The sequence below is a fragment of the Globicephala melas genome, chromosome 10 (assembly GCF_963455315.2).
Source record: "Globicephala melas chromosome 10, mGloMel1.2, whole genome shotgun sequence".
NCBI classification, from domain to species: domain Eukaryota; kingdom Metazoa; phylum Chordata; class Mammalia; order Artiodactyla; family Delphinidae; genus Globicephala; species Globicephala melas.
In genome coordinates, this window is record NC_083323.1 from 47,751,133 (window position 1) to 47,771,195 (window position 20,063).

Here is a 20,063-nt window from a genome sequence, read left to right on the forward strand (position 1 = left end):
AAAATTATTTTGCTTTAAAAGAAAGAAATACGGCTGACCCTTGAACAATGCAAGGGTTAGGGCACTGATCCTCCTTACAGTCGAAAATCCAAATGTAACTTTACAGTTAGCTCTCTGTACTGCTCATTCCTCCGTAACCGAGGTTCTGTACCTGAGGATTCAACCAACTGCAGATCATGTAGTACTGCAGCATGTATTTAGTGAAAAAAATCTGTGTGGGAGAGGCCACAACAGTGAGAGGCCCGCGTACCAAAAAAAAAAAAAAAAAACCCCACAAAATTGTATGTGTATATATGTATAAAGATGCAGAGAAAAATGTCTGGTAGAATATGTACTAAATTGTTAGACTGAACAGTATGAGGGATAAAAGAGAACTTTAACCTTTTACTCTATAATGTAAATCAATTTTGATTATTGTATCTTTACTTGTAAAATTTTTTAAATGAAGAAACTCTAGATGGAGGATCAAAAATCAAATTCTACTACTAAAAACATTTGAATTTTAAGCATTTATAAAGGAAAAAATTTAATATAAAACTTACAGTAATTACAAACATACTTTCATCTTCTAATGCAGACTGTATTCTGTCTCTGGGGAAAAATAACACAAAATGAAAAAGCCTTATTTCATATGAGTAAATGAAATCACCTTTTTAAGCTAGATACATGCAGAAACCTGCATTCCATCCACTGTAAACAAATGAGTTTCCAATTAACTTAGCCAACATGCTTTTAAAAGCAAAAATCAAGTAGTAAATGCCTTCTGAATCTAATACTGACATCTGAACAAAAATGATATTTACTGAAGAGACAAACTGCAAAGTCTTTAATGGCTACCTGCTAATTCATACACCTAACTTTTTAATATAATGTTTTCACAGGGCCCAAATGAAAAAATATAATTTTCTCTCAAGATTTTCTCATTAGGATGAGAAAGTAACAGAATGAGAGCCAAAACCAAGGAGCATCTGAGAGAAGAAAAATTTGGTTAACTTCTCTCAAACTTCTACATTACATAAAGTATATCTGTCAGTTCTTTTTCTTAATCTATCCTCTTCTAAATATTGCCGTATTTTTAGCACTTTCCTTAAATCTTTACACGTATCCAATTTTTGGTAGCTACCAGCTTTATGATTAATATTCCCCTTTCCTCGTTAACTCACTTCTGACAACTAAGGCATTAGAAATGATAAGTATCACAAAATGGCAGAACCTATTTCCAAACACATCTTACTCTAACTTCCAAGTTAATCTGCCAGTTTATTTCTCTTTGAAGTCCTACACAACTTTACCTATACAAAGAAGCCAGCAGCCTCCATGTGACCATCTCCTGTTGAAGAAGCCAGAGCATACTGGCTGTTTTTGAAAACTTTTGAAGTCCAGGTGTTGCTCGGCTCACTATTTTACTCAGTATATTCACCTGAATTAAAAATACAAATGTAATAAGGTTTTCTATAATTTTGAGTCACAACTTTGTATTCTTCAAGTACATAGTGCTAAAACTATTTATATATATTTTATATATGTACATATTTATATTATAAATTTTTCCTGTCTATTGTCTTTTTTAAATTGAGTGTAATATAACATTCCCACTAGAAATGGCCTTAATTTGAAGTAAGGTGTGTTTATGTGAGTATATATGTTTAACAGACTCTAGAGTTCAGATTCAACAATAACAGCCATGAGTGCGTTTTTCTCCTTGTACATCAACCCAGAAGATAAGCTAAATCTAACCTACACCCAACAAAATCATAACATGAACCAACAGAGCAGCAATGAAAATTAAAAATAAGTTTTATCTGAAAAATTTATACCATATAAAAAAATCAAGAAAAATATTTTCCTAAGACTGGTACCAAAACATTGTCATTTCTAACCAAACCTTAACCAAAATCCCTCCTTGCTGTAAAACAGTAGTTCTTAACCATTTGAGGACTTTTTGCAGAAGTCTAATGAAAGATATGGATGTTCTTCACAGAAACACACACCAAATTATTTAATAGGAGGTTTAAGGACCCAAGGTAAAAGAAACCTTTCTCAAAGGTTATGAATATTACCTCCTTATCAAGGGCAATTAAGAAACAGGATTGGTCTCATTCAGAAAATGAAGAATCACTACCAAAACAACAGGTTTCCCCACCCTTTAAAAAGTATTCACAAAATAATGTTACTTCTGTCTTAAGGCCAGTGTTTAATAAAAGTATTATCTGTATTTCTCATTCCTTTAATAAATTCTCTATTGGAATCCTAACTCCAGTGATTCACTAGGTGATTATTATTGTTTTTGTTATTTAATGAAGCTACTGCTTTTATAATGGAACAATTCATAAACTGATTATTGAACTAATATTAAATGCTCAAAAAATATTGGCTATTACTATTATTTCAATTATTCTTGAATGCAATAGTTTCTTGAAGTCCTTTCCTTTCCTTTAGAAGAGACTTAATTTTTTAAGCAGTTTTAGGTTCACAGCAAAACTGAGTAGGAAGTACAGCGAGTTCCCATTACTTTCTGCCCCCAAATACACACAACCTAACCCCCCACTATCAATATCCAGTACCAGAGTGGTACGTTTGTTACAGTCACTGAAGCTACATTGACATGTCATTACTACTGAAAGTCCATAGTTTACACAAGGGTTCACTCTTGGTGTTGTACATTCTATGGGTTTTGACAAATGTATAATGACATGTATCCCTCATAATAATATCACACAGAATAATATCACTCCAATAAAAAACCACTGTGCTCCACTTTCTATCCTTACCGCCCTTTGAACCCTGGCAACTGCTGATCTTTTTATTCTCTTTAAGTTTTCCCTTTTCCAGAATATCGTCTAGTTGCAATCACACCATATGTAGACTTTGCATATTGGCTTCTTTCACTTAGTGATATGCATTTCGGGTTAATCCTCATCTCTTTATGGCTTGATAGCCCATTACTTTTAAGGGCTGTATAATATTCCACTGTCTGGATGAACCACAGTTGATTTACCCATTCACTTACTGAAGGACATCTTGACTGCTTCCATATTTAGGCTATTATGAATAAAGCTGCTATAAACATCTATGTGCAGGCTTTTGTGTGGACATATATTTTGAACTCTTTTGGGTAAATACCAAAGAGTATGAATGTTAGGTTACATGGTAAGAGTATGTTTAGTTTTGTAAGAAACTGAGACACTGTCTTCCAAAGTGGCTGTATCATTTTCCATTCCCACCAGCAATGAATGAGAATTCTTGTTCTACACCCTTGCCAGCATTTGGTTTTGTTAGTGTTTTGGATTTTGTTCATTCTAACAGGTGTATAGTGGCATCTTGTTGTTTTAATTTGCTATTTCCTAATGATATATGATGTGGTTTTTTTAAATTTTTATTTTATATTGGAGTATAGTTGATTTATAATGTTGTGTTGACATATGATGTTAAGCATCTTTTCCCATACTTATTTGCCATCTATAGATCTTCTCTGGTGATGTGTCTGTTTACATGTTTTGTCCATTTCTCAGTTAGATTGTTCATTTTCTTACTGTAGAGTTTTAAGTTCTTTGTATATTTTGGGTTTTCCTTTTTCAAAGATGCAGAAGCCTTTTGTCCTTAAAAGAAATATTATATGGACTCTCAACATGTATAAAGCAGAGCTGCTCTGGCCGACCTTCTAACCATGCCACACTTGTCACTACACCCCAAGACATCCTCCTTAAATATAGTATAGAAATTCACAAGTTGATGCTGTTCAAAAAAACTTAAAGAGTACTGAAGTCTGACCAGCAATGCAGTGAAATTAACTTACCTGACTACTACAAATGTTTTCATACTCTTCCACAAGGTCAAAAACTGTAGTTGAAGAGTGCTTCAAAAAAGACTGCAGGAAATCAGAAAACATACTCATGGATGCTAGAACACATTAAAAAGAAAAGGAACAGAAAGAGTTAAATGACATACTTCTAGGTAATTCTGTTTGTTTTAAAAACTTAAAAACATAGCTACAAATCCTTTTTTTAAACTGCTATATTTTTTAAAATATATAATTGTGGTAAAATATACATAACAAAATTTACCATTTTAACCATTTTTAAGCGTACAGTTCAGTAGCAGTAAGTACATACACAGTGCTGTGCTACCATCACCACCATGGGACCACAGAACTCTGCATTTTGCAAAACTAAACTCAGGATAGCCAAGGCAATCCTGAAAAAAAACTAAGCAGGAGGCATCACACTTCCTGATTTCAAACTACACTACAAAGCTATAGCATTCAAAACAGTACTGGCATTAAAATAGACACATAAACCAATGGAAAAGAATGGAGAGTCCAGAAATAAACTCCTACATATATGGTGAATTAATATTTGACAAGGGAGCCAAGAATATTGAATGGGGAAAGGATAGTTTCTTTAATAAATGGTGATGGAAAAACTGGATAATCGCATGCAGAAAAACAAACTCAGACCCCTATCTTACACCACTCATAAAAATGAACTTGAAATGAATTAAAAACTTAAATAAGACCTGAAACTGTAAAATTCCTAGAAAAAAAAAGTAGGGAAAAAGTTCCTTGACACTGGTCTTGGCAATACTTTTTGGATAAGATACCAAAAGCACAAGCAATGAAAGCAAAAAATCAACAAGTGGGACTATATCAAACTAAAAGGCTCTATACAACTAAACAAACAATCAACAAAATGAAATGGCAACCTATGGAATGAGAGAAAATATTTGCAAACTATATACCTGATAAGAAGTTAATCTCCAAAATATATAAAGAATTCATAAAATTCAAAAACAAACAATCCGATTTAAAAATAGGCAGAGGAGGGGCTTCCCTGGTGGTGCAGTGGTTGAGAGTCCGTCTGCCGATGCAGGGGACACGGGTTCGTGCCCCGGTCCAGGAAGATCCCACATGCCGCGGAGCGGCTGGGCCTGTGAGCCATGGCGGCTCAGCCTGTGCGTCCGGGGCCTGTGCTCTGCAACGGGAGAGGCCACGACAGTGAGAGGCCCGCGTACAGCAAAAAAAAATAGGCAGAGGAACTGAACATTCCTCAAAAGACATACAAATGGCCAACAGGTACCTGAAAAGATGCTCAACATCGCTAATCATCAGGGAAATACAAATCAAAACTACAATGAGATATCACCTCACGTCTGTTAGAATGGCTATCATCAATAACACAAGAAATAACAAGTGTTGGTGAAGATGTGGAGAAAAGGGAACCTTTGTGCACTATTGATGAGAATGTAAACTGGTTCAGCCACTATGGAAAACAGTATGGAGGTTCCTCAAAAAATTAAAAATAGAACTACCATATGATCCAGCAATACCACTTCCGGGTATATATTCAAAGGAAATGAAAACAGGCTTTCAAAAAGGTATCTGTACTTCCACACTTACTGCAGCATTATTCATAACAGCCAAGACAGGGAAAAACCCTAAGTGTCCATCACCGGATAAATGGATAAAGAAGTGGTATATATACACAACAGAATATTATTCAGCCATGAGAAAGAAAGTGATCCTGCTATTTGTGACAGGACAGACCCTGGATAGACCCTGAAGGCATTAAGTAAGATAAATCTGACAGAGAGAGACAAATACTGTACTATATCACTCATGAGGAAATCTAAAAAAGCCAAACTCATAGAAACAGAGAGTGGAATGGTGGTTTCCAGGGACTAGAGAGTGGGGGAATTGAGAGATGTTGGTTAAAGGGTACAAATTTGCAGTTAGAAGATGAGTAAATTCTGGAAATCTAATGCACAGCATTGACTATAATCAATAAACCTGTATTAGTTGAAAGTTGCTAGGAGACTAGATCTTAAATGTTCTCACCACAGAAATTATGATTATGTGATGTGAAAGTACAATGGAGGTATCAGCTAACACTAATAATATGCAAGTGTATCAAAGCAATATGTTGTATACCTTAAACTTACAGAATGTTATGTCAATTACACCTCAAAAAAAAAAAAGAAAAAAAAATCCTAAAACTGTAACTCCCCATTCTCCCCTTTCCCTAGACCTTGGCAACCATTATTCTACTTTCTATGTCTATGAGTTTGACTACTCTAGGTGCCTCACATATGTGGAATCATACAGTATTTGTCCCTATGCCACTGGTTTATTTCATTTAGCATAATGTCCTCAAAGTACATTCACATTGTAGCATGTGTCTGAATTATATGCCACTGTAAGTATATACCACATTTTATTTATCCTTCATCCATCAATGGACATTTGGGTTGCTTCTACCTTTTAGCCATTATGAATAATGGGGCTACAAATAAGGGAACACAAATCTCTTTAAAATCCTGTTTTCACTTCTTTTGGGTATATACCCAAAAGGCAGAATTTAGGTATATACCCAAGAGGCAGAATTGCTAAATCATATGGTAACTCTATTTTTAATTTTTTAAGGAAGCACCACTGTTTACCATTTTACATTCCCACCAACAATGTACAAGAGCTCCAATTTCTCCACATCCTTGACAACGTTTGTTATTTTCTGTTTGTTTGGGGTTTTTCTGTTTTTGTGGGGTTTTTTGACAGTAGCCATCCTAATGCGTTCAGGTGGTGTCTCGTGGTTTTGATTTGCATTTCCTTAACGCAAATTATTACTTAATAATGCAACATTACAGATGTTGAGCAAATTTTCATGTGCTTATTGGCTAGGTTTTTTTTAAAATTTATTTTTGGCTGTGTTGGGTCTTCCTTGTTGCACGCGGGCTTTCTCTAGCTGTGGCGAGTGGGGGCTGCTCTTCCTTGCAATGCACGGGTTTCTCATTGTGGTGGCTTCTCTTGTTGCGGAGCACGGGCTCCAGGCGCGCGGGCTTCCATAGTTGTGGCACGCAGGCTCAGCAGTTGTGGCTTGTGGGCTCTAGAGTGCAGGCTCAGTTGTTGTGGCACATGGGCTTAGTTGGTCCGCAGCATGTGGGATCTTCCCCAACCAGGGCTCGAACCCATGTCCTCTGCCTTGGCAGGCAGATTCGTAACCACTGTGCCACCAGGGAAGCCCTATTGGCTAGTTTTATATCTTCTTTGGAGAAATGTCTATTCAAGTCCTCTGTCCATTTTTCAACTGAGTTGTTTGTTTTCTGTTATTGTTGAGTTGTAGGAGTTCTTTCTACATACTGAATATTAATCTCTTATGAGATATATGATTTGCAAATATATTCTCCCACTCTGTGGGCTGCCTTTTCACTCTATTGATTGTTCTTTTGACACATATTTTGATGTAGTCCAAGTTATTTTGTCTTTTGTTACCTACAAGTCTTTAAAGATTCCAAAATGTATTATTCAGTAGTCTGTTGACCATTACTACAAAACCATGAGCCAGATTTTGAAACATCTCAATTATATTTTAAGTACACCATAACAAAGTAGCTGAGAAAGTTACAATAGATACTAAAATGACATATTTTACTCAGGGAAAATACATACACTCTACTACAATACTGTATAATATTTAAGGCCTCAGCCATGGTTCACACTAAAAATGAAATATTTTATAGATTAAGTACAAAGTACTTTTGAGTTACTCAATATTTGAGTACTTATAACTGGCAAATACTACAAAGAAGCAGTGGTCACCAGAGAGTTAAGAGAAGGGCTGTGGGACTTCCCTGGTGACGCAGTGGTTAAGAATATGCCTGCCAATGCAGGGGACACAGGTTCGAGCCCTGGTCCGGAAGATCCCACATGCTGCAGAGCAACTAAGCCCGTGCGCCACAACGACTGAGCCTGCGCTCTAGAGCCCACAAGCCACAACTACTGAGCCCGCGTGCTGCAACTACTGAAGCCTGCACGCCTCGAGCCCGTGCTCCGCGACAAGAGAAGCTACCGCAATGAGAAGCCCGCGCACTGCAACGAAGAGTAGCCCCTGCTCGACGCGACCAGAGAAACCTGTGCGCAACAACCAAGACCCAACACAGCCATAAATAAATAAATAAATAAATAAATTTATTCGGAAAAAAAGAGAGAGAGAGAGGGGCTCTGGAATCAAACTGCTTAGTTTCAAATCCTGGTGCCATCACTTCCTAGCCAGGTGAGCTCAAACAGGTCACTTAATCCTTTTAAGCAGCAGTTTCCTTTCCCTGAAAATGGAAACAGTTACTGTATCTATTTAATGGACCATGAAAGGAGTTAGTGTTCATACAGTGGTAAGCATACTGACTAGCACTCATATATGTTAGCTTATAATAATAAAATGAAGAAGAACCTATGTCATAATGTGCAGGTACAGAGACACTAAAAGCAGATTTTTTTCCAAAAGGGAATGGTGATAACCAACGTAAAGTTAGAATAGTCACGGTACTGTTTGAAGAAACAACACTAGCATCCAGGCCAAATAAAACACGTCAACAATGTCAGATAAAAATTAAACCAAAAGAAAAAGAGAAGCTCTTTCAACAGCACAAATATGGAAATAAAAATATTAGAGACTAGTCTAATAACCTAACAGGCTACTACTTATACTGAAAGATTAAACGGCAAAATGCCGCTCCAACTGAGAACTAACGTGAGGTTCTCAACCTCCTAGAGCTACATCAAATGTCGTAGCCATTACCATAACTCGTTGGCTTAACAAAAAAAATTTTTTTTTTTTTGCGGTACGCGGGCCTCTCACTGCCGCGGCTTCTCCCGTTGCGGAGCACAGGCTCCGGACGTGCAGGCTCAGCGGCCATGGCTCACGGGCCCAGCCACTCCACGGCATATGGGATCTTCCCGGACGGGGAACGAACCCGTGTCCCCTGCATTGGCAGGCGGACTCGCAACCACCGCACCACCAGGGAAGCCCCCAAAAATATTTTTTAATGATGTTCAGGAATAGGAGATAATTTCCTTGATCTTAGTAAAACGACAAGCTACTGTGTTACAAACGAAGTTTTACCAGCTTCTCCAGGATCGTCCTCCCGTAACATAACAGCACTGAGAGTTACATCCTCTGTTACACTGTGGGGCTCTGTGTTTGTGAAGAGCCCTGCACGCTGTGATGAGAATGCAGCGGCCCAATTACTGTCATCCAGATTAGTTACCTGAAAAAATAAAAGGAAGATACAGAAAAGTAATGTGGTTATTGCTGCTGAGTGAATGAAGACTTCAATACTATTAAAACCTTTTAAAGACCATAGGTATGTGTTTTTCACTTTTAAAAGACAGCCATGGGGCCATTTTATTAAGGAAATCATGGCTTTTTTTTTTTGGCCATGCCATGAGGCATGTGGGATCTTAGTTCCCCAACCAGGGATTGAACCTGCGCCCCCTGCGCTGGGAGCTTGGAGTCTTTACCACTGGACCGCCAAGGAAGTCCTGGTGCGTTTTTTTTTTTAAAAAAGGCAGTATATTCCTTCTTTTTAAAATTTATTTATTTATTTATTTTTGGCTGCGCTGGGTCTTCCTTGATGCACACAGGCTTTCTGTAGTTGCGGTGAGCGGGGGCTACTCTTCGTTGCGGTGCGCGGGCTTCTCATTGTGGTGGCTTCTCTTGTTGCAGAGCACAGACTCTAGGCGTACGGCCTTCAGTAGTTGTGGCATGCGGGCTCAGTAGTTGTGGCTCGCGGGCTCAGTCGTTGTGGGCTCTAGAGCACACGCTCAGTAGTTGTGGTGCACGGACTTAGTTGCTCCACAGCATGTGGGATCTTCTGGAACCAGGGATCAAACCCATGTCCCCTGTATTGGCGGGCAGATTCTTAACCACTACGCCACCAGGGAAGTCCCAGTCCCAGCTTTTTAGTTTTCTTCTTTGTACTACTCCATACTTTAAAAAAAAAAGCCAATAAAGATTCCATTTTGTAATATTTAAGCTGATATTAATAAGTAAACTAATACCAGCTTTAGTTCTATTGCTCTAGGACTAGTTCAAATCAATTTTTTTAATTTTGGGAAATAGTACAGGATGAATGATCCAGTTTCTACAACAAATAAATGGTAAAGAAAAAAAGAATGATGGAGGAACTTATAGATTAAAATACTTAAGAGACATACCAAGCAAATGCAATGTGTTGAGCTTGTTTGGATTCTGATTTGAGCAAACCGACAACTGGGCTTCCCTGGTGGCGCAGTGGTTGAGAGTCTGCCTGCTGTTGCAGGGGACACGGGTTCGTGCCCCGGTCTGGGGGGGATCCCACATGCCACGGAGCGGCTGGGCCCAGGAGCCGTGGCCGCTGAGCCTGCACGTCTGGAGCCTGCGCTCCGCAATAGGAGAGGCCACAATTGTGAGAGGCCCGCGTACCGTAAAAAAAAAAAAATTGACACAACTGAAGAAGTATGAACACTTAATGAAATACGTATTGTAATGGAAAAAGTACACATAAAATGGCTATTTGAAATCATAAAGGAATTACTCTGTGTGTGTGTAGGGAGGGGTTAGATGTGTTAACAATATTGTACTTACGTTAAAGAAAGCATCCTTATGTTTCAGAGATACCTACTGAAGTATTTATGGATAAAATGGTTATGAAATCTGGGAACTATAATGTGGGAGAAAGGCTTGTGGGTATAGATGAAACAAGGTCAGCCGTATGCTGATAACTGTTGAAGGTGGGCAATAAATACATGGAGGCTTACTCTACTATTGTATTTTTGGACATATTAAAAAATAGTAATAAAAAGCTTTTTTAAATTTACTTAAAATCTAGGCATGAGCAACAATAAAAATGTACCTTTAAATCAGTCTCCCCAAGGAAAAATGCTAAAGATGGGTGCTGAGGCCCTATATTTTAGTGAGGTAGTAACTATGGGCTGAGGAGAGCTTAGCTGCAGCTACTGAAGACTGATTGATAGTTTACTCCCTTCTGGATACTAATCATCATTATTATAAAGATCAAACTGAAAATCTTACACAGCAGTGATATCCTGCATTCAGAAAAATACTTTGGTCCATAACCAAATCTTGGCAGGTAGACACATGGTAAAATCAACATAGCAAATAACTGTACTTCCTTCAGGGCTATCTAAGACCACTTCTCACAGCTGATATTAAAATTGGCAAAACAGGGACTTCCCTGGTGGTCCAGTGGTAAAGAATCTGCCTTCCAATGCAGGGGATGTGGGTTTAATCCCTGGTCAGGGAGCTAAGATCCCACATGCCACAGGGCAACTAAGCCCATGCACCACAACTACTGAGCTCTCGCACCTCAACTAGACAGCCCGCACGCCACAACTACAGAGCCCACGCACCCTGGAGCCCACGCACCACAACTAGAGAGAGAAAACCAGTGTGCCACACCTAGAGAGAGAAAACCCGCACGCTGTAACAAAGAGACCACGCGCCGTAACGAAAAGATCCTGCATGCCTCAACAAAAATCCCGTGTGCCCCAATTAAGACCCAAAACAGCCAAAACAATAAGGAAAATAAATAAATATTCAAAAATAAAATAAAATAGGCAAAACAAATCAAGACAATATCTTTGACTACAAAGTAATTTCCAAACATTTTGTAATAATCAATACATATTTACTCTATCCTGGCCTTTAAAAGAGTAACAATTTTACTATTAATCTTGCAGTTCTGAAGCAGTAAATAATAAAACTCATTTTCTTTTGCTTAAACACAGAAGCAGTCAATTCACTCATGTTTTTAAGAGGAATAAGAATAAACATTGTCAAAATAAACCAGTTTCATAAGCAAAGTAAAACTGTTCAATGACTAGATCACTGTTAGATATTAACACTCTAAAAATTCATAAGACTGTAATAAACATTGCTAAGATGGATTTAACCTTCTAAGACAAGGAGAGGTTTAACATGCAAAACCTCTTTTTAATAAGCACAGAGCCAAATAAAGAGCCATTTTTATCTTGTTTTTGGAACTAAATGGGCCATAATAGTCTACTACTCCAACAAAAGTCTTCCATTTTCTTCTTCTCAGTTAGACACAATTCTTTCTTTTTCTATAGGGTATTTTAAGCACCTAGGTCAAGTCATTCTGTATCACAGTTTATAAGACATTTCTTTTGCTATTATAAATATTGTACCATAGTGATTTATAAAGAGTGTCTCATCTACTTCTCCCAAAATTTTCTCGTCTTTCCTTTAATGCTTTGTCCTCCTTCCTTATGACAGTCTTCATTGATTACTCCTGGCTTCCTTCTCTTCTATGTTTCTTGGGCTCAGCTTTTATACCAATAGCAACCAATCGGAATTGATTTATTCTGATCAGCAAACTGTCAGATTAACACATTTTGTAGGCAACTAACTGCCGCTGGTGCCACAGCTTCCACCTATGACATGAGTATGCTTAAGGGTCTCAGTTTTCTGAAAGTCTTTCTAATCAAAACCTGATTTCAATTAACATAACCGAATTACTTTATGACAAATAAGACTTCAATTCTCATTAAAAGCTTTTAAGCTAAATATCTTACGTTAATAAAAAGGAAGAAAATTTCAGCTCCATCTTTCTACATACCATAGACAGATTTCCCAAGAACCCTGAAGACTGTGTAAGCCGAGGAGACCTCCCTCCAGTTCCAAGAATGCAGAAAACATCTGGCTGCCTTAGTAAGCTTCGGTTTGTTGGAGTAACTACTAGGAAGAGGTTAGTAAAAAGAATTCGAAATGCGTGAGCCTTGATCATGGAAGAAAACAAGCAAACAAACAATAAAGTATAATTTTCACTTTTCAATTATTTAGATTCTAACCAAATAAATACTTTCAATATTAACATTTCCATCATATGAAGATTCAACTTATTTTTCTAAACATGAATTTTTGGTACTACCGAGCCCACCAGGAAAAACTTTACTGCAAACAGAGATGCTTTCATTATAGCACAACTGAGCGTAAAAAAAGGGACACGAATGAGTCCATGAATTTGCCAAATTCTAATTTTATAAAGCATACTATAGTATAGAGGACATGGGCCCTGGAGTAAGCAGATTATGGTTCGAATTTTGGTTCCATTACTTACATACTTACCTAGCTATGTTATCTGGGTTAATCAACTTCTCTAAGTCTCACATTCAGTCTTGGCAAAATAGAGATAATACCTATGTCATAGTTAGTATGCATTTATGTAAAGAACAGTGACTTACACATGGTGAGAGTTCAACAAATAGTAACTGCAATCATTATTATTTGTTCTTAATTAGAGATAATTTATAAAATATAATATATATTATGGTATTAGTTGCTATTATTGTTATCATTATTAAATGCTTTAAAAGCAAAAAAAAAAAAATCTTACAAGGTTGTCTAAATGAACTGGGAGTTCGGGGGATAACCTGGTTTCTTGGTGTAGTATTAGCAAAAATTTCATCTTGGGATGCCTGAACTACAGGAAAAGTTAAGAAAAGTTTTTCATGTAGAAAAGACACCATCAAAGATAGAATGAACCATATTTACACTATACAAAATATGTGAATACATTTTTCAAGGGCAAAGTATCTTATGGCTACCACATTTTCTATGCAAAGAGTAAATAATTCCCTCTCGCCTTTAAATTCTCAGTTATCAGTCTTAGGTTACTACACATTGAACTAAAAGTTGTTAGTCAGATTTCAAATAATAAAAAAAATCTAATCTCAGCAGAAGCTAACCACCGTATGATGGTTAGCAGTAAAATGGAACATCCTTATTTTCAGGGAAACATGAATCTCACTGAATTTCAGCATTATACTTACAAAATAACACATCTGGGAAGTTTAAAAAAAAAAAACCTAAAACTAATGTCCACAGCATTTTATTATTATAGCTAGTGTTTAATATCTCTCATAAAAAGAAAAGTCTATAATCCTGATTCCCAACATGTTGCAATTTTTATAATCATGCTTAAAATGCAAAGGATACTTAAAACTCTTTTTTGAGCACTCTGTTTTCGTGCAGTCCGAGTCACCTCTGCCTCCCGGATCACAGGAGATGCCATCTCTTCAAAGCCGCTCCTAAAATGGTATAATCAAGCTCATGTGAATGAAATGAGAATGTAGCATTTGCAAAAAAATTTTATCATCATGATTGGACCAAAGGATCCTAAGTCAGTCAAGATGCAGATCATCCCAGTAGCCAAGTCTTTGATATTTTTGTTGCCAATGCCCCTATGGCTCCAAATCCTGCGTATCCCTCAAAGTCCTGTTCACATTTTACCTGCACAAAGACTTCTATGACTTTCTAATACTTACTTGTTATTTTCTCTTATGGAATTATTTTAACACGTGGAATCTAAATCTATATTATAACACTGTTTTAGATAACTGCTTCATGAAGGTAAACCTTTCCTCTTTGGATTGAGGTCCCTAAAACTGCAGGAACTCTTAAAAGGATCTTCTGTAGTTTCCAAAATACTTCAAACCATGGATACCACTATTTAAGCTGGTGACTTGGGAGGCTAAGTAAAAAAGAAATCTAGTAAATTGGAGAGAAATGATCCTTCAAGTTTTTTCTCCCCAGACTACACTAAGGGTGTCTCCTGTCTCAGCACTACTGTAGTCACAATGCCCTTGTCATTCTCTGCCCAAAGTCTAGAAAATAAATTGTGTGAATTAAGAGGTCTGTATCTTAAGACAAGAATCTAATATGCATTTCCTCCACTTGAAAATCTTCAGATAGCTATCTCTGGCCTACAGAATCAAGTCCAAATTTCCTAGCATGGTTTTTACAATCTGACCCCAGCTTACCAGTCCAGCCTTATATTCAGCCAAAACATCACTCCATACAAACATACACTGCATGTGACCATTCGGCTATGCTTTCGTATCCTTACACCTTTGTACATGTTGCTTCTTTTACAGAGGCCTACATTTGCCCCCTTGGTCTACCTGGTGAATACTTACTCATCAAACAGCCTCCTGGAGTCTAGAGACACACAGATCCAGGTTGGCAACTTGGTTCTTCTATTTGTTAGCTTCCTAACTGACCAAGTTCCTTAACCTTTTTTAGCCCCAATGTTAGGTGTAAAAAGAGGATCACAGTAGCTATCCTCACAGGATTGTTAGAAAGATTAAATTAGCTAATAATATATTTAAAGCGTTTAAGTTACTCAATGTAGGCTACTGCTACTATTCAAACACCAACTAGAAAGCATTCTCCTTTGAGAGGTCTTCCTAATACCTCCCATGACAGGGAGACTTCACTGCTCCCCATTTCTTTTCCCACAGAGCAGTACAAAATACTTATCACTCCGTACTGCTCGGCTGTCTCCTCCACTACACATTCCCCCGAGACCAAGAACCTTGAATAACTCATCTTTAACGCAGATGTCTGGCATAGTGCCAGGGTCATAGAAAGAACACAATAACTATCTGGTGCTGGAACCTGTAATCAGAAAGTCTGGGCTGAGATCCCTGTTCCATCACTGACTGGCTCTGTGGTCTAGGGCAGGTCACTCAGCATCTCGAATGCCGGGCCACCTCCTACCTCGCCCAACCCAGGAGCGAAAAATGTTGCGCGAAAGTGAGTAGATGGCAGAGCCGCCGTGGGAACCAGGAGATTATCATTAGCCGTATCCCTTCCCGACCCAAGCGGCCTTTCTCCCATCAGGTGCAGTCCCCCCAGCCCGGAAAAGGAGTCCTAGGGTCAGCACCCGGGCCCTCGTCGGCTTCCTCTGGGAGTCGGGTTTCACCTGTTTCGTTCCTCCAACACCCTGGAGGGACAAGTGTCCGGGCTCGGCCGTCACCACCAGAACTGACCTGTCCATGGCTATAGCCTTCTCCCACCGAGAACCTTGCAAACTCAGTCCCAGCTTAACCACCGCGTTTCAGCCTTCCCGCTCTCCGGAAGCAAACCCTTTGACCCGGAAGCACGTCCTCGCTAAGTCGCTGTAGAAAAAAGAAGCGAGAGGCGGGAGGGGAGAAGGAACAACTTCCCATTCGGCGCATGCGCAACTTCTTCGGCCTGCCGCTGCTTGTCCGGTCTGCGCAGGCGCAAAGGTGTGCCGGCGGTTGACGTCACTGGGCGGGGCGGGGCAGGACCGGGGCGGGGCAGGGGGCGGGGCAGGAAGGAGCGTTTCGCCTCGCTGTGCGGCCGCCCCTTTGCTTGACTGGCATTTATGGGCGTGGTCCAGGCGCCGGGGTTATCCTGCTGGGATACTTGACGTATATTGATAGTCTAGAAAAATGTGAAGTCATTTCCTGGTATTCTCTGTCAGAAACAGCCTGGACCTGGAATTCTGACGTGCAGTCTCTGCGCTACACCTCGGGGGTCCCTGTCTCTCTCTTACCGTACTCACCTTGTTTGAACTGTAGTGTAAACCCCCTACAGTTTTTGAAATTGTTTTCCATAATAGCTATTTGTTCTTTACTTGGTATTTTTCCCTATTAAGGAGAAAAGGATCACCTGTCTTAAAAAAGCATAAAAGATGTTGGTATTGCCCTCTATTGCAAAGTGCAGGATAGGCAAAAAGAATGTTCTGGCCCTGAAGGAATCAGTCGAAGTTTTGCCTTAGGCATTTACATTCCACTCTAATCCTGGGAAATGTCATTCTAGGAAGGCTTCTTCATAGCTAATTTCTGCTGAGACGACGTGGGGTTTTGAAGAAACGTGGCTTTGGGCTCCATCTAGGCTCGAAACCCCTGCGCTGCAGATTCCTCATCTGTAGAACAGAGGTAACGCCTTTATCGAAGAGTTGTTGGGAGGATTAAAACAAAATGTCAGGGCTTCCCTGCTGGCGCAGTGGTTGAGAGTCTGTCTACCGATGCAAGAAACATAGGTTCGTGCCCCGGTGCGGGAGGATCCCACATTCCGTGGAGTGGCTGGGCCCGTGAGCCATGGCTGCTGAGCCTGCGTGTCCGGAGCCTATGTGCTGCAACGAGAGAGGCCACAACAGTGAGAGGCCCACGTACCGCAAAAAATTTTTAAAAAACCGAGATGTCAGATGTGCACTGCACATAGCACTCATCGAAATGTTAATTTTCTCCTCTTCCAATCACTACTTGGGTCTCACCCTAGTGCTCTCTCATTTTTCCCATATCCTAATTTTCTTGTACAGAAGAACACTTTTCTCTTATGGAAAATGAAATGTGGTCTTAATGGTTTTTGTCAGTGCCAGAGGCAGGTTTATTCAAAGTATGAGCCAGTGTTTCAGGTTCTTGCCATGTGTCCCCTGGCAAGTGAATTCCAATGCGTTTTATTCATGTAATGTACTTGAAGTGATTGACCTTAAGGCACACAATAAAAGTGAAGAGCAACTTTGGGCAAAGGATTAGCTTAGTGTTCAGTTCATATGCAAAGAGAGAACACTTGTTAAAAAGTGCACTGGGGTTCACTTTTGAAACAATCGACTAGTAGGCATAAACACCATACTGAAACCGCACAACTCGGATGGGAGTCGAACCCAGCCAGAACTCAAACTGGGACTTGAACCCACTTTTTTTTTTTTTTTTTTTCCCGGTATGCGGCCTCTCACTGTTGTGGCCTCTCCCGTTGCGGAGCACAGGCTCCGGACGCGCAGGCTCAGCGGCCATGACTCACGGGCCCAGCCGCTCCGCAGCATGTGGGATCCTCCTGGACCGGGGCACAAACTCGTGTCCCCTGCATCGGCAGGCGGACTCTCAACCACTGCGCCACCAGGGAAGCCCTTGAACCCACTTTTAATTGAAATCCGACACCTGGTCTCAGGACTTAATGAAGCTCAGGGTCTTTATGTCTCGTTACAGAAAGAATTCAGTGAGAGACAAAGTGATAGGTAAGGAGTGGATTTATTTAGAGAGAGACACATTCCATAGACAGAATGCAGTCCATCTCAAAAGGCGAGAGTGAGCCCCGAAATATGGAGTGGTTGGTTTATGACTGAGTAATTTCATAGGCTAACAAGTGGGAGGATTATTCCAACTATTTTGGGGAAGGGACGGGGATTTTCAGGAACTGGGCCACGGCCCACTTTTTGGCCTTTTATGGTAGGCCTGGAAACTGTCATGGCATCTGTGGGTGTGTCATTTAGATGCTAATGTATTACAATTACAATGAGTGTATAATGAGACTGGAGGTCTACTGGAAGTTGAATCTTCTGCCATCTTGGACCTAGTTGGTTCTAACCAGTTTATGTCTTGTCCTCAGTGGTTAGGCATTCTTTTAATGTGCACTGCCCCCTTCCTTTCTGTTTCAGTTTTATGCCACTACATTTTGGGGTGGCTTGTTATGTAGCAATAGATAACTGGAACAAGTGGGATCAGACTATAACACTGTTTTATAAACGCTTTTTCACTTAACAGTATGAACATTTTAATCATATCAAATATTTTTCATCTGCAACATTGTTAATTTAGCCAAATATTTTGAAGGAGGAAACTTTGTCTCTATTTACACTGACAATGCAACTTAACACAGTCTGACTTCAACCCTCACTGCTAAAAGAAAACTGCTCCAAACAAGGTCACCAATGCTCTCTTTGTCAGTAAAAGTTTGTGTTTCATCTCTCATCATCTTGGGTGCATTTGACACTGCAGACCACTCTCTTCTCTGCCACAGTCCTGTCCCTAGGTCTCATGACTTTCCTCATGAACTTTTTTAAGTCTTCTCTGGCTTCTCTTGACTAGTCTCCTATGTGGGCTTTTGAAATCTGCCTTTCCCTTAAATGTTAATTCATTTTCTCCAGAATTCTGACCTAAGCTCTCTTTTCTTCAACTCTGCACTATCCTCAGGCTTTAAACTACCAACTCTTTCCTCCCAGATTCCCAATCTATAGTTCTAGCCCATATCTTGCTTTTGTATTCCAGACTCATACATCCAATTGCTTACTGGGCATGTCCACTTTGAGGATACAGAGTATCTGAAATTTAACATGTTCGAATTCTAAAATAGCAGTTTTCTTCTTTGAGCTCAAAACATTGCAAACATGCTATTAAAATTTCATAATATTCTTTTTATCTAAAGAAGTAGAATTACAGTAAGATTAAGTAATTTACTTCAGGTCATGGACTTGAGCTAAATTGAATCACAAGCCAAAAGTATAGTAAATAACATGAATCATGAATTAAATACAAATACCAGTTTTTGGCTGAACCAAAACCACATGTAAGTTTTAAGACCTAGCTTGGCTCAGGAGACAATATTGCCTGGCCTGTTAAGAGCAGTCTTGGAAATCAGGTTTCCCAGGTTTAAATCTCAGTTCTGCAGTTTATCAGCTATTTAACTATTCTAAACCTCACCTCTATAAATGAAAATATTCTCTTAGGGTAATTGTGAGGACTAAATACAAAAATAGCAATAGAGCAAAGTGGTCAAAAGCTCAGACTTGAGAGTTGGATTGACTTGGGTTACATCCTAGCTCCACCACATACCAGCTACATGACCTTGGGTGCAAGTGTGTGCCTCAGTTTATTCTTTTTGGGTGTAATAATAGTATGAAATCATAAAGTTGTTAGGAGGATTTAGTGAGTTAATATGTGTAAAGCCTTAGAATAGTACCAGGCATTAAATGTGTGGCATATTATACACGTTCAAAAATTATCTTATTCTTACAATAATTATCAGTTCATTTTGCAACATCAAACTTAAGACATAGAGAAAGAGACATTAGTAACATAGATTGAACTAATTCCAATCCTTACTTTTCACCTCTGATGCAGAAGCATTTTTCCCTGTTTATATAAAGATCTCAAAATAACTAATACTTTATATTGATAAATATAAATATAATTGCAAAGTCTCCTTTTGTTCTCCATATAAAGTAGCTCAGTGGTTATAATCCTGAAGAATCCTTTATTCAACCATTCACAAATAATTGTCAAGTGTCAATTATGTACCAGGCACTGTGCTTGTAGCTGGGAGATATTGACTGGGGAAAAGGACATTTGCTTATTAAAAAAAAATAAATCATGTAAACTTACCTATTCAAATATACATAACTGATCACAAACTTGGAATACATAAATATTTTAGATCACCATTATAGTCACCAAATAAAATTTGGCGTTTTTTTTTTTCCTTTGGTCGTGCTGTGGCTTGTGAGATCTTAAGTCCCTGTGGAGTCAACCAATGGACCTCCAGGGAATTCCCTGGCCATTATTTTCTTAAAATATTCTTACTTAAAACCTGTTATGAGGTAAAACCGTTAGATCTCATAAATTGATATCAGGGCTTGATTGGCAATGTTTTATTCTTTTTCTTTTCCTTTTTGATGTCGACCAGCTC

General features: G+C 39.0%; 1 protein-coding gene across 8 annotated transcripts in view; it reads right to left on the reverse strand.

Annotated features, from left to right (window-relative positions):
* The window catches only part of NUP107 (nucleoporin 107), a 44,319-nt gene extending 28,546 nt beyond the window's left edge, over positions 1–15,773 (reverse strand). Inside the window, exons 1-8 of one of the 8 annotated variants that reach the window (XM_060306257.2) lie at positions 15,623–15,772; positions 13,788–13,879; positions 13,186–13,272; positions 12,409–12,524; positions 8,892–9,036; positions 3,797–3,900; positions 1,293–1,420; positions 543–591 (exon numbers count right to left, since the gene is read on the reverse strand). In XM_060306257.2, coding sequence (XP_060162240.1) covers positions 543–591; positions 1,293–1,420; positions 3,797–3,900; positions 8,892–9,036; positions 12,409–12,524; positions 13,186–13,272; positions 13,788–13,879; positions 15,623–15,630 — 729 coding nt within the window. In that variant the 5' untranslated portion in view covers positions 15,631–15,772. Of the gene's footprint in view, positions 1–542; positions 592–1,292; positions 1,421–3,796; positions 3,901–8,891; positions 9,037–12,408; positions 12,528–12,917; positions 12,983–13,185; positions 13,273–13,787; positions 13,880–15,555 lie in introns of those variants that run through there. The other 7 variants (XM_060306256.2, XM_030866342.3, XM_030866341.3 and 4 more) reach the window with 7 other exon arrangements.
* Positions 15,774–20,063: the final 4,290 nt, after the last annotated feature.